The sequence below is a fragment of the Durio zibethinus genome, chromosome 23 (assembly GCF_047325235.1).
Source record: "Durio zibethinus cultivar Kanyao isolate XHJ-2024 chromosome 23, ASM4732523v1, whole genome shotgun sequence".
Lineage (NCBI taxonomy): Eukaryota > Viridiplantae > Streptophyta > Magnoliopsida > Malvales > Malvaceae > Durio > Durio zibethinus.
Window position 1 is genome coordinate 5,663,289 of NC_143184.1, and position 13,781 is coordinate 5,677,069.

At 34.1% G+C, this 13,781-nt stretch overlaps 4 protein-coding genes across 7 annotated transcripts; 3 read left to right on the plus strand and 1 right to left on the minus strand.

Annotated features, from left to right (window-relative positions):
• Positions 1-417: 417 nt before the first annotated feature.
• Positions 418-1,385, plus strand: LOC111313440 (uncharacterized). The gene has a single exon (XM_022914118.2). The coding sequence runs from the start codon at positions 669-671 to the stop codon at positions 1,230-1,232; it is 564 nt and encodes a 187-aa protein (XP_022769853.2). The 5' UTR covers positions 418-668; the 3' UTR covers positions 1,233-1,385.
• A 1,941-nt stretch (positions 1,386-3,326) lies between these two features.
• Positions 3,327-5,910, minus strand: LOC111314299 (bet1-like SNARE 1-1). 4 transcript variants are annotated; one of them, XM_022915504.2, is made up of 7 exons: positions 5,752-5,910; positions 5,500-5,590; positions 4,863-5,010; positions 4,348-4,404; positions 4,196-4,255; positions 4,061-4,117; positions 3,327-3,468 (listed from the first exon to the last, which is right to left on the minus strand). In XM_022915504.2, the coding sequence occupies exons 2-6, from the start codon at positions 5,511-5,513 to the stop codon at positions 4,082-4,084; spliced, it is 315 nt and encodes a 104-aa protein (XP_022771239.1). In that variant the 5' UTR covers positions 5,514-5,590; positions 5,752-5,910; the 3' UTR covers positions 3,327-3,468; positions 4,061-4,081. The 4 variants fall into 4 exon arrangements, with proteins under 4 accessions (XP_022771239.1, XP_022771237.1, XP_022771238.1 ...); XM_022915502.2 differs by lacking the exon at positions 3,327-3,468 and adding an exon at positions 3,830-3,945; XM_022915503.2 differs by lacking the exon at positions 3,327-3,468 and having other exon boundaries at positions 3,830-4,117.
• Positions 5,911-7,619: 1,709 nt separating this feature from the next.
• On the plus strand, positions 7,620-9,008 carry LOC149512143 (deoxyhypusine hydroxylase-A-like). Its single transcript, XM_089752362.1, has 3 exons — positions 7,620-7,677; positions 7,929-8,047; positions 8,720-9,008. Exons 1-3 carry the CDS (start codon positions 7,635-7,637, stop codon positions 8,765-8,767), a joined length of 210 nt encoding a protein of 69 aa, XP_089608488.1. The 5' UTR covers positions 7,620-7,634; the 3' UTR covers positions 8,768-9,008.
• A 138-nt stretch (positions 9,009-9,146) lies between these two features.
• On the plus strand, positions 9,147-12,592 carry LOC111314300 (LOB domain-containing protein 16-like). Its single transcript, XM_089752361.1, has 3 exons — positions 9,147-10,349; positions 11,452-11,762; positions 12,081-12,592. Exons 2-3 carry the CDS (start codon positions 11,460-11,462, stop codon positions 12,390-12,392), a joined length of 615 nt encoding a protein of 204 aa, XP_089608487.1. The 5' UTR covers positions 9,147-10,349; positions 11,452-11,459; the 3' UTR covers positions 12,393-12,592.
• Positions 12,593-13,781: the final 1,189 nt, after the last annotated feature.

Below are 13,781 nucleotides of genomic sequence, written 5' to 3' on the forward strand. Positions count from 1 at the left end.
AAATATGCATTAAAAATATATAAACTACATGCTCACTAATGTTTAATGAATGAAAGGTGTATTTTTTTTTTAAACTTTGAAAATGTTAATTCTCAGCGCTTACCTTTGTGTGTTTTAGTAAAAGAAATGGGATTATTCAAAGGAATTTCAAAGTTTCCAAGGTTAACGTATTTGATACACAAAGATTGGTAGTTGGCAAATTGAAATGGAGAATTATGCTTCAATGTGAATAGGTTTAATTACCATGAATTAAGTAATTAAGAAGTGTATATATATATATATATATATATATATATAGGTGTGCTAGCTCTATATACAAAATTAAATATATGGGTAAAAATCTAGGCAGAGATGGAAAGAGAGAGAGCTTAAAATTGGCAGACAAATAAATAAAAATATTAACTACCGTCTGCTAAAGATGGATCCACAAGCACAGCCGGCTAACAGAAAAACTCTCCCAGAGAACATCTAAGACTTTTTCTCTCAGATTACCCTCATACAACTCACTTACCCAATGCCTATGTCCTTTATTTCTCTCGTCTAACTATTTCTCCTCATCTTTTCCTCCGTATAATGCCCTCCTCTTTCTATTTCCAGTACATGACCTTAATCTCCAACAAATTAAGCATATTATAGATCAATTTCTGGTGAGGTTTTGGGAGTCTTCCATGGAAGCCAACCAGCTTGAAGACTCGAAGAGTTCGAGTGAAGAGACTGATCGATCAGAGCAAAGCAACGATGATATGGGCACTGGCCTTTCCTACGAGTGTGTGTTTTGCAAGAGAGGGTTCACCACTGCACAAGCCTTAGGGGGGCACATGAATATCCACAGGAAAGATAGAGCCAAGAGCAGGCCTAGTTCAGTTCCTATAGTTTCAGGCAAAGTTGATGATGAGAATTACGCAAGCCCTAGCTCCTATTCCTATCAGCCAATCCAAAGCTATCTGCCACATTATTCCATAGCTCCTGAGGAACATGTAAGTTATCAAGCTTTTTTCCCAGTTTCAGGTTGGGGTTTTAGACCCCCCCACACACACAACAGTGATGAATTGTTTGCAGACAATTCACAGAATCTGAATCCGTTTGGCGATGAGGATTGGCCTAGGAATCTTAGCTTGCGAACCGGTCCATCCCATTCCCATGTAGATGATCATGAAAACAAGAAGACAGATATTGGAAGTAGTCAAGAAGATAAATTAGACTTGGAGCTACGATTAGGTCATGATCCATAGTATACGATTTAGATACTAATAATTAAGAGCTTTCTCTCTGTCTATATGTACAGTAGTTGTGGAATATTATTTATCAAGTAGTAGCTAGCTAGGAATGATATATTTTCTGATGCCGAAAAATTAAGTTAATGAGATAATCAAACTACTTGTTTCATCATCCACCTCAATAAATATATTTGGGAACATATTTTTTATGGCGATTACGACTGAGAAGAAACGAAATATGAAGAATATAAGGAGAAAAAATGGAAGGAAGATAGTATTTTTTTTTCATGCCTGAAAGAACATCTTATCTTACAATGGCCATCAGCCTGCTGATGAAGAGCAATTTCCTCCACCTTCAAGTACACATTCATGAGTTGTAATCTGCTGTTCTCTTATCTTGATATAAAATTTTCCTTTATTAAAATGCAACATATATGTATATATATGCACAGCATTGTTGATAAATTTAAGAGCAGGATTTTAATTAATCAAAAATTCCTTTTCGAGATACATTATGATGGTACTAACTAGAGTAGTTAGGTTATAAATTAATGTACAATGCTATATACATATAAAAGACAAAGACATATATGTACACATAACTGTTTTGTGATGATATTTTTTAAAAAAGAAAGGAATACAAAAATTATTTTTTTAGGTTAGAAAAGTTTGGGAGAAAAAAATCAATTATGTGTACATACGTGTGAATATTTTATGTGTATAACATTTTCCTAATTAATATACTAATTATATGTATAAAGATGAGTAAAATTTTTTAAATGTGCTTTCCCATATATATAGTTAATTTCCTGTTAGAATTAGCAAGAACAATCCACGAAGAGACTTAATTTTTACAGTACATAGAAATATTGAGAAAAAAATATGTTGAAATCTACTAAAATCAGTAGCATTAATCAAATTACAAAAGTACTAATTACTAAATCAGAACTAGCGAATAAATCAGATTATAGAACCATTCAGATAGATTGTAATATTGATTATAGTAAATTTGAATATAATAATAATAATGAGATTAATTACTGTAATGATAAAATTAAAATTAATGGTAGAATATATATTTGAAAACAATTATAATAATGAATATGAGATTAGATATGAGAGTTGATTGTCCAACCAAAGATAGTCGACTACCGTATCTGAAAATGAAGCAGTTGAATTTTCAAGCAAACAGTTGACTGCCATATTGAAAAATATATTGTATTTCAATTTTACACTATAAGATAGTCGAATACCATAGAAGGGGAAGTCAACTGTTTTAGAAAAGAGTAAACTACTGGATCCTTCTTCCTCTAGTCTCCAAGTAGAGAAACAGTGAGATTAAAAAGCTTCAACTGCATTGCAGGATGCAATCCAAATGCACTTCACGATGCAATTGAAGCCCCAAAAGTTCATGAATACTATTGCATTGAGGATGCGGTGGTATCCAAATGCGCCCGAATTCTTTTAGACGTTACTGCTTTCCCGTCACAAGTTGTCATATATGAAACTGGTATTCAACAAAAATCACCATTTCTTGTCAGCTTATGAAATTCAGGAGATCAGTAGGCTGTACAACAAGAATGTCTCGTTAATCTGTTTGGTTCTAAAAACGAATTCATGGAAAAAAGAATTGCGTTTCAATGTCTTTGGATGACGCATCGATCTGTTTGCATTAGCACTATTTGCGCCGTGAAGTTACCTCCAAAAGCATGATATTATACTTGAAACTATGTGTGATAGAACAACACCATAAGCTGACAGCTGCAATTCATTTCCATTTTTAAAGGCAACTTTATATGATCAGTGCATAAACCGTATATGCATGATATATAAAGTCGCAAAAACTTTAAGCCGATTTGGTCTTCATATGGTGAATCAATGGGGTGAACGGTACTGGAGATCAAGCCTCCAGAGGCTGTATAGTTGTTTTTGGATAAGTTTATTATGAGCTCCAATGAGAAAATTTGCACAAAGTTCTATGCAACCATGCACTTTTTCCATTAAGCGGCCCCCCTTTATAATATAGTTTAGCTGCGCAATCCGTAGATACCAACAACACAATTTCAAAAGTTCTAACCGATTGGCAGTATGTATCCATTTCTATTCAAACGATCAAATAGTCTGTTAAAGTTTGATAAGTCACATTGTTATTAATTATATTAATGCATATACAATTCTCTTATATCTTTCCAACGAATAGAGCTTAAGCTCAAGATTCAAATCCTTAATTCCTTTGACGTTGTCTTGAATCCTGAAAAAATAAAGCTAGCAATGAAAAAAAGGTCGGCCAACGCCTAAAGGCTAAAATATTTTCTTCCATAACACGTAATTAGTAACCAACCAATGGAAACGTTGGGTAAACATATGCTAATTATGCTACCAACATCCCCTCTCTGAAGCCATACGTAGAAATCAAACACAACAAATTTTAAGACATTGTGACTCAAAGTTCACCCTGAGTGAACTTTTAGCAGCCAGTCATTGGCTCAGTTCTAACTAGGAATTTGGAAGAGTTACTAACAGCCTGGATTCATATCTTAAGCCATTGACAGGAATCGAAGAAAGATTATGCATATTGTTTATGTTATAGGAGGAAAAAGACCCGTTCGATATACCAAAACATCTTTATACAAACATGCCAAAATATCTTACATGTAGGAAGTACATTGTTTACGGTAAGTAACCATGTATTAAAAGGGTCTTCCAAATTCTCATATCAACCTTGCAGCTGTATCAAATACACCATAGACCAGTTACCTAGTAAGATAGTATATGACAAGAAAAATAACCACAAAAGATGCCACAAGCGTAAACATTCTTCTGCTTGATTTGGTCTCAAATACCTGAGAGGCAGATCAAATTCATTACAGCATGAAAAAGTTGATGTACCAGATAGAGACCTGCATCCTCACACACATATAAGGAAGAAATGAAAGCTACCCAAAGTTGCAAAGAGCAAAAGATACCCCGTCACATACCATCTTAAACTTGTCCATGGTTCCTGAGAGTATTCCCCTTGATGCGTCCATATCATTTCCCTAAATACAAATCATGTGCCATAACTAATATCAGCAGCAGCAAAACCGATAACATTCAGAAGAAGACAGTTTTATCACTGCTGCATAGATACCATTCGATCCAGCATGCGATTGTGGCTATCCACCTCCTCATGTATATCACCTGACAGCTATTGAAGTGACATGTATCAGAATATGCTTGCATTATATTTATGTTTAAAAAAACAGAGTTTCAGGATGTATTAATATATTCAGTGCGAGTTTGTGTTAAAAACATATTATGATTTCTAGAATATTTCAGTGAATCAAGATTCAAGCTTAAAATCTACCACAAAACACGCTAGAGCCTCAAAACCTGAATAGCAGAAAAGCCTGCAGTCAAATAAAACATAGATTTGTCCAAAAGACTACTACATTTACAGGAGCTTATCAACTTCAATATTCTTTAAAAGAAGAGTTTTAAGATTCCTACTTCACCAAGAAAAAGGGAAGGAATAAGAATTAAAGAATATAAAAGAATCATTCTATTACAGATAATGACAGGATTCTGTATGGAAGCAGCACAAACAATGCAATTACAATGGCATGAGATAGATGGGTTGAGTTCAGCAGCCAAGATCAGACTTACTCTCTTTAGCAGATTGACTCTATCTTGCAATCCTTCCATTGCTCTTTCATTATCGTGCTCATCAATTTCGTGCGAGTAAGAAGACGAGGCCCTTATGCCACCTTCCTCAATGCCATCAAAAAGTGCAACTCTGTTGTTCCGCATGTCCCTGCACACAAGTGCACCTTATTAGTAATTAGACTGCTAGAATAAGTACATAGTATAATAATCACTTCCTTCAGATGAAGCGTGGAATCAATAAACCGAGGTCATAATGAGGATTAACAATCAAAGAGACATTCTATCATTTCAGATATATAATTAGATTGCAAGTTCAGCTTTCAGAAAGAGAGATTGAAAATTTTGGTACAAGAACATGACTATAGTCTATAAGGTAACACCTTCTTGGGATCATATGCCCTAAGAGTTCATAACCATGTCCAACAGAATAAACCCTCTCTGAAATACAAGCAAAATCAGATATAAATCACATGAAATTATACAAGTTACGAGTAAAATATCAGACTAAAGGAATTTTATATGGAATGGGTTTCAAATAACTGATCAGATGCCAATAATTTACAAACAGATCTAAGCGAACAATTTAACTTGAAAAATCACTGGCTACGAAAATTCGCACAAAAGAGATTCAACTAACCGTCTAGGATTCATGTTTCTTCAAAATGGGAGAGCCAAAGTCCTTTTTATCTGCTTGGAATGCCAGTCAAACTCTTTTAGCCCTTTGGGTACTTGTAAAATCAGTACCGATTCAAGAAATTAGAGAAATTAGTTCAAGAATTATTGAAAAAAATGGAGAATGCGAGTCAAGAAATTGAAAGTGGGTAATCGAAAGTGAAGAAATTCAGATCTGAGAGAGAATAGTTAAAAAGAATGTGGGGGAAAAGGTTACCTTCGGAGGGAAGTTGGAATTGATTTCCTTGCCACTATAGCACCAGAAAAATTGTGAAGAAAATATGAAAATACTTATATTATTGACACCTATTTATAGTTATGTTACGAGGGGAAATTTCAATTGCTTTTTAATCGGAGGATCTTTGCTACGGGATTGGGAAGACGATGACATGAGTATGTATTTTGTGGGGGCTACGCTGACGTGGACTTCTACTCTGTTTTTTTTTTTTTTTTTTCTTTTCTTTTTTAAATAGAGGAGATTAGATAAAACTAGCAAAACAAATGGGCCGAAAAAAGCCCAACAAAAGGTTGGTGGGATAACAGATTCCCCACAAAAAGTGTTTAGGCTAAATTTTTAAAATCCAAAACTTGCTTCTATTATTTCAACAAATGACCCGTGTCGTTGACAAGCCACTACTCAAAGGGGTCGCCGTCTGCTTTGCATCGTCGAATCATGGGTTCCTTGGACGACAGCGTGTCAGCATCGGGGTCGTCCTTGCTCAACAACACGGAGAAATTTCTTTTGCAACAGTTTGCTCGACCTTACCCAGCCCATATCCGAGCGCTTCCAGGCGCTCTTCTCCCTTCGCAACCTGAAAGGCTCTGGCCCTCGGCACGCTCTCATTCAAGGTCCGTATTATACCTCATTGTCTTACGTATCAAAATTCTATGTGTCTTTTTCTTTTTTCTAATTACTGTCTGAAGATGTTTTTTAAGCATATATATGTTAATGCTTAATAGAGGACTAATTACTTTATTTTTTTTCGAATAGTTTTTCTAATTCCATTTTGCATAATTTTCCTTTGAAGCGAAACCAATGCAGAAAATGGAATGATGGGAGTTAGAGTTAATCTGGGATAAAATTCTATGGTTTAGTTGCTAGAATTAATTATTTATATTAAGAAAATCGTACAAAAAAATGAGTAAATGGTGATTTTTTTTAAATGAATTAATATTATAAATCTGCTCTCTTCTAATCTTTGCTGCCATCTATCTCCTTGCAGCGACCATGGATTCATCAAATTAATTGGCTTATGAAGCAGCATTTGCTTTGAGTCAAATGCAAGATGATGAAGCTATCCCTGCTTTAGAAGCAGCTCTCAATGATCTTTCTCAGCATCCCGTTGTTCGTCATGAGGTTGGTTCTTGTTAAGCTGTAGTTATAGTACAAGGTATTATTTTATTTATCTCTGTTATATGAAGCTGTTTTCCTTAAATGGTTGATATGTTATTGTTCCACACGCAGCCGAAGCGCTTGATGCAATTGGTTTAGAGAGTAACATTCCTCTTTTAAAGAACATTTTGTTTCTGGATCCTGATCATGAAGCCTGGGAAAAATGTGAACTGGCTCTCCAGTGAATTGAGGAGTTAAAAGTCTGTTGGTAATGATGATAAATCATCCATGGAAGAAAAGTCACCTTTTTTGTCAGTTGATCCTGCTGCACCAGCTTCATCTCATTCATCTGTTGATTAACTTAGGTACGGTAATGGATGCTACTTCTATTTACCATGTTTATTTTTTAGGCTATTTACTGATGTTGTCTAATATTAAGGGAGGTGCTGTTGGATGAAGAAAGAGGCATGTATGAGAGGTGTTTAGCCCTTTTTGCTCTCCAAAACTATGGTGGAGAGGAAGTTGTTTCTGCCCTTATTGCTTCTTTGGTGCCTAAAAGTGCTTTGTTGAATCATGAGGTTTGATGATGTTCCTTTAAGTAATTGTCTATTCCCTTATGCAATCTTGATGTGTTTCTTTTACAACTGGATCTATTTTTATGTTTGTTACCTTGCTGTAATACAGGTTGCTTATGCCTTGGGTCAATTGCAAAATAAAGCTGCTTCAGCTGCAGTTAGCAATATTTCAGGACTGTGGGTGAGCACCCAATGGCTACGCATGAAGCTGCTGAAGCTCACAGTTCCATTGCAGGTAAGACCATGTGATGCTAATAATCCTACCTAAAATTCCCTTTTTATGAGTGTTGCTAATGAGGCTTTCTTGAGCCATTTTTTTATAGTTCTCATAAGGGGTCGGCAATAAGCGCTGCTGAGCCATGAGATATGATCACTCTCTCTCACACGGATTCTTGGATGACTACCATGGCTTATGAATGTTGCCTCTTTACTGTTTTGATGTCTTGGGTTAGTCTAATTGGATTCCTCATTATGCCACTGTTGTAGATGATCAAAGTGTAGTGCTGCTTGAGGAATTTGCTAGATATCCTCAGCCTATTGTCTCACAGAGCTGTGAAGTTGCTCTTAGTGTGCTGGAATTCGAGAGATCAGGAAAATCGTTTGAGGTATGTTATTTAGAATCTGAACTTAAATCAGCTATAATTATGATTTTAAGTTTGTTATTTCATGTAGAGATGATGCTAACTCCTGTGGTGCATTAGAACTGGTTGAAAAATGAGCTGGGGAAAAGACAGAAGAAGAATGATGTATCAGGATTTTTTTGTTTTTTGAAATATAGTCACATTAATTTTTGCATTTACGTGGTGATTAGGGTTTATATTACAGATCTGATAAATTTTGTAGAACCAATCACCCATATTTATGAAGAACAATTTGTAATCATCTTATTTGGGTGTTTGTGACTGTATTTTACTACAACTAACAATTTGTTCACTACAGCTAATGATTGTATCATCAAAGGAATAAAAACACTTTTTGGTGGCTGGTGTCTTGCCAGAAGACAAATATCAAAAGAAAGGAAGTTGCGAATTTGTTGTACCTTTTGTTTATAACGGGAAAGAAAGGGAACAATCCAACACATTTGCATTACACAAACTCTTCAAACGGGTAAATGACAGATATAATATTAATCCATCATACTCGTACAACCTTGCATGCTCAATGTAGCAGTCTTGGTCGTCATGTAATAAGATGATATCATTGCTATTATTATTGAACCCAATTGATGTTCTTAATATGTTTTGCACTTACCATCTGTGTACTGTTGTTTTGGACAGGTTAAGATGCAGTTCTTGCTGAATGTGAGGTCTCATCACAAGAGATAAGGGTTGTAATGGATGTTTATATATGCTTAGGCGAAGGTAAGATCTGTAAACGTTAAAAAATTGAAGTTTGTCCCATTTTGGATTTTCTTAAGCAAGATTGAGTCCTGATAAGATCTCGTTTTGGGGTTAGCTTGGAGATCTTTTTAGTTTGTGCTTAGTATCCGTGTGAAAACTGCTTGTAAATGATGGAAAAACAGTTGCAACTTTGATTCCTTCTTCTAAGATTCTTCCAGCTTTTCTCTTTATATGGTGGGATTAAATGGTAACGAACCTACCGACTTATCCACTCACTGTTCATTTGCAGTCTTCTTTTGCAATTATAGGCAAATTCAACATGCTTTGTGTTTATGATGGGGTTAAAACTTGTCATGTGACAAGCACTGATTGCTTCACTTCGAAGAGCTTGGAGTTTAAGCCATATTTTTTGCCGCATTTAGGACTTGATCCCTTAACTTCAGTAGTTTTAAGTCAGTCTAACCTGAATTCTCCACCCATTGTTTTAGTTTTTTAACGCTTATCAGAAACAGCAAGTGCTGAAAGTTGAATATTGGAGAAAGCCAAAGGGTATATAACATTCAGCTACTCGATTAGATAATGTTGTATTATAAACGAGAGGTATCTTATTACAGATACGGAAATTGTTAGTTTGCCTATGCATGGATGACGCTGTAACTTCACTTGAACTATAAATGCTGGAAACGATGCTTGAACTATCAATTCTGATCTTGGTGCGCTGTGGTGTGGTGGCAGAGGCCTAGCTAGCGAGGAAGATGAAGTCAGAGCTATGACACTGGAATGGTATTCTTTTTTTTTTTTTTTTTTTTCAAATTGCCATTTTCCTCTGTTAGGAAGTGACGACCCTTTAACCCAATTATGCTTATTTTGGCGGCCATATATTCTTCGGGTACACTTTCCTTTGCATGTTGTATTTGAGTTGAGGTAGCTACAGAGCTGTCGTTGTACCAATGCGCCGCGCTATTTTTGCTCTGGTTCCAGCTGTTTTAGAGTTTAGCCTTCTGGGTTGATTGATATATTTCCACGTTTGTTGATGCCAGATGCATGCATACATACATACATACATACATACATATTTTTGTATTCTCAGCATTTCAGTTTGCCTTTTTGCTAACCCCTATAAATTGATCTGAAATGTTATTATATATACATTATATTGCAGTTTGTTTTGATTGTCAATATCTTAATGGTCATCATAATTAATTTTAATTATCAAATAACAATAAACTGAAAAAAGTTGATTTAAAAAGGTTATATTAGGTTATAAGAATCTAGAAATAGATGACAATTACCAATTAGTTAACTAGCATTAGGAATTAATTTGGTCTGATGTTTTCCTATTTATTGTCTTGTTTTTGTTTGTATATTCTTAAACGTGATCTGGTGGAGTAAACGTGCGTTGGCGACAAGAAACATTGAATCAAGCAGACCTTTCCGACCATTGGGGGTTCGGGGGGACAAGAAAAGTTGCCTAGTTAAAAAACGGTTGCCAAATCAGAATGAAGTGAATCTGGTGATTGCATTGAGTTAAAAAGTGATGACAAGTTTTGATGGCTCTGGTTGGCAGGTACGCTTCAATGAGGGCCTTGTGAAAATACTGAAGTCCGGAACATTGCCCGGCAACGTAATGGTTTGTGTAGAAAATGAAGATTATCTTTGAAACATGTAAATGCCGAAACCAAACACGAATATAAAAATTCTCTTAACACAAACAACAACATCATTAACGTTAACCAAATGCACTAAAAAGATGTTGTAATTCAATTAAGTGCTTGTCGGTAGGGTTTAAGGAAGGTAGCAGAAAGAGAAGCGCCCACAAAGCGACAAAGAGCAGCAGTTCCAAGGTGCGGCGATCGGCGGAAAAAGAAAACTAAACTTTCTACTAAATTCCTAAAACCCCCCACCAAAAATCAAACATTGTATTAAAATTACTTTCAAACAAAAATTAAATTCCCATTAACAATATAAACCAAAGTCCAAATCATATACTCTCTTCGATCTAAAATGTTTGGGATATATTGATTTTCACAGAGTTTAATAATTTTTTTTATTTTAATATATTCAATATTAAATTTATTTTTTTATAAAATTAAAGTTTTATAATTTTTAATGTCAAAAATCATAAAAATCATAAAAATAATTTTTAAATATAAAAAAGTAAAATTTTAAATATTAAAAAATATAATTTTAAGATATCTAAAAGAAAGATAGACAAAAAAAAAAGAGGAATAGAGGGAGTAGTAACTTGATCTAACCATTAAAAAAAAAATCCCCATATTGCATAGACCATTAATAATAGACAAAAAAAAAAAAAAAAGAGTAATAGAGGGAGTAGTAACTTGATCTAACCATTAAAAAACAATCCCCATATTGCATAGACCATTAATAAATGTTCCCTCAGAACCCTTCATAAAGGCCTTCAATGTCCCCCCATTCACACTTCTTATAAGACTACCCCATTCGTTGTGCCCCTTTTAAGGAGCCCCCAACAGCCCCACTCTCACCTTGCCAAACAATCATCCCTCCTCCCCAAACCCCTTTTTTTTTTAGCATCATTTCCTAGCGTACTCGTGTGCTTTGAAAATTTTAAGATTATTGCTCTCTTATTCCTGGTCTAGCTACTGATCTCTACTGATCTCTCAAAACTCTTTATCTTTTTCTCTCTGTAGTCTCTTCCATGGCGTCATCTGGCTCTGGCACTGCCACTGGAACCAGCTCCCCTTGTGGTGCATGCAAGTTTCTGAGACGAAAATGTGCCTCTGACTGTATTTTTGCGCCTTATTTCTGTTCAGAACAAGGCCCTGCAAGGTTTGCAGCCATTCATAAAGTTTTTGGTGCCAGCAATGTGTCCAAATTATTGTTGCATATCCCAGCTCATGATCGTTGTGAGGCGGTTGTCACTATTGCTTATGAAGCTCAAGCAAGGATAAGAGATCCTGTTTATGGTTGCGTTGCTCATATTTTCGCCTTGCAACAACAGGTTAGAAGATTATTATTTTTCTTTTCAGGGAAGTTTTGCATATATAGTTAGAACAAATATTCCAATGCACTAATTTGAACATTTCTAAAAGTTTTTACATGTCGGCTAACATTCATTTCGTAAAGATCAAACTTTTTAAATTGCCCCTCCTCACCACCTTCTTTCATGACCGATGAGTTGTTTTGCAAGAGTTTTTGCCAACAGAGTTTCTTTTTTTCTTTATGGTTGTCTTTAACTTTAACAAAGTATCGACATACAGTTATGATTATGCAACCATTTTCTAATCTTCTTGCATATTCTTTTTTCTTGATTTCATAGGTGGCATGCCTGCAAACTCAATTAATGCAAGTCAAAGCTCAAATAAATGCTATGAATTCACATAACATACAGAGTCAGTGGCACGGAAACCTTTCTGGTGTCCCTTACATTCCAACTTATCCAAGCTACATAAATCCAATCTCCCCACAAAGCTCACTTGAGTCGATTGAACTCAACAGTGCTGATAGCATGAATATGCAAGAAATACAAAGCAGAGAGGAGTTTTCTTTCCAAGGTTATCCTAAGAAGAGACAATATAATAGTGATTTGGGTGAACTACAAGCACTTGCCCTTAGAATGATGAGGAACTAAGCTGAATCATCCTTTTGTTTTTTTCTCTAGGGAGTGTGATCCTGCTTCTGTTCTGATGCTGATCTTTTTCCAAAGAATGATGTATATGCCGAGACTGTTACCAAGAAAACTTAGTACTATAACTTTTTGATCATCCTAATGTAGGCATTTTTCTCATTGCGCAATCAAAATTTTTATTACAACTTGGAATTCAGCTCTATCTACGACACTTCACGTATATTATTGGTGCAATAAATTAATTCGAATAGGAATGTCAATAGATAGGATACGAGACCGTAAAGAATTTTTAATCCTCATTCTTATTCTTGATTTTTTATATTATATTAATATTTGTATTTATATTCAATGAATATTTCAAATTCATCCTTATTTTCATTTCTGTAGGTATTTAATATGTATAGATAACTTCCGAACAAGAAGCTTTTATAAAAAGATAAAAAAAAAAGCATTTTTTAGCTTTTTTTATATTATATATTTATGTAATTTTTTATAAATATATATTTTTAAATATAAATATATTAGTTTTAATTAATTTAAAATAAAATTATATATTTATTCTAATTAATCTAAAATAAAATTTATATTATTAAATAAAAATTAATTTGTTAAATATATAAAATATATAAAATATGAATAAAGGATGAATATTATATTATTTATTTTCATATCTATATTTGATAAAAAATTTATAATCATATCCATTTCTATTCTATTAACATAAAAAGTCAAATTTTCGATTTAGATAAAATTAACTCCCTAACTGCGGTGGTTAATTCTTGTCAGTTCCGATGACTGAATGATAATTTATTCTGGAAACGCATAGTTTGTTCGGGGGTGGTTAACTTTTCTTTTGATATTCAATGTTTACTGAGCCACAATAATAGAGCAACTTCATTTGACAATCTGATAAAGGCATTGAAATTCGGGTTATCCTGAATTTTATACATTCTTCTTTCATACCTATCAAAGACCAATATACATACAAATTTGAACCCTATGGTGTCCTTTTTCCTACAAGGGATATTAAATTATAAGAAAGCAATTGTTAGGGGGTTGTTTCTATATGACATTCTTATATAATATATTATTATCAGCCTGGAGTCACAGCATGCAACAGGGTCAATCTATTTCTTCCAAAACCAAGATGATTGCTTCCTGCAACTATTGTCATCATCGCTTAGTTTATAAACATGTAAATAATGTTAGCTCGTAAGATGCAAGCGAAAGAACGAGTTAGACTAGATAATTTATTTGAAATACAAAGTATGAATAGAAAATATAAAAATAATATAGTTTAAATTTTTTTAAAAAAATTAAAATTTTTTTAAAAATTTATAAATAAATTTAATAAAATCAAAAAATTATATTTTATATTTTTATGTTACAAAT

Coding starts and splice junctions, on each gene's coding strand:
- LOC111313440 (XM_022914118.2), top strand. CDS start 669: ATGGAAGCCAACCAGCTTGAAGACTCGAAGAGTTCGAGTGAAGAGACT.
- LOC111314299 (XM_022915499.2), bottom strand. Junction 4,405..4,862: donor GAGTCAATCTGCTAAAGAGA/GTAAGTCTGATC, acceptor TCACTTCAATAG/CTGTCAGGTGATATACATGA. Junction 4,256..4,347: donor ATCGCATGCTGGATCGAATG/GTATCTATGCAG, acceptor ATTTGTATTTAG/GGAAATGATATGGACGCATC.
- LOC149512143 (XM_089752362.1), top strand. CDS start 7,635: ATGGCTACGCATGAAGCTGCTGAAGCTCACAGTTCCATTGCAG. Junction 7,678..7,928: donor AGCTCACAGTTCCATTGCAG/GTAAGACCATGT, acceptor CCACTGTTGTAG/ATGATCAAAGTGTAGTGCTG. Junction 8,048..8,719: donor GATCAGGAAAATCGTTTGAG/GTATGTTATTTA, acceptor TGTTTTGGACAG/GTTAAGATGCAGTTCTTGCT.
- LOC111314300 (XM_089752361.1), top strand. CDS start 11,460: ATGGCGTCATCTGGCTCTGGCACTGCCACTGGAACCAGCTCCCCTTGT. Junction 11,763..12,080: donor TTTTCGCCTTGCAACAACAG/GTTAGAAGATTA, acceptor TTGATTTCATAG/GTGGCATGCCTGCAAACTCA.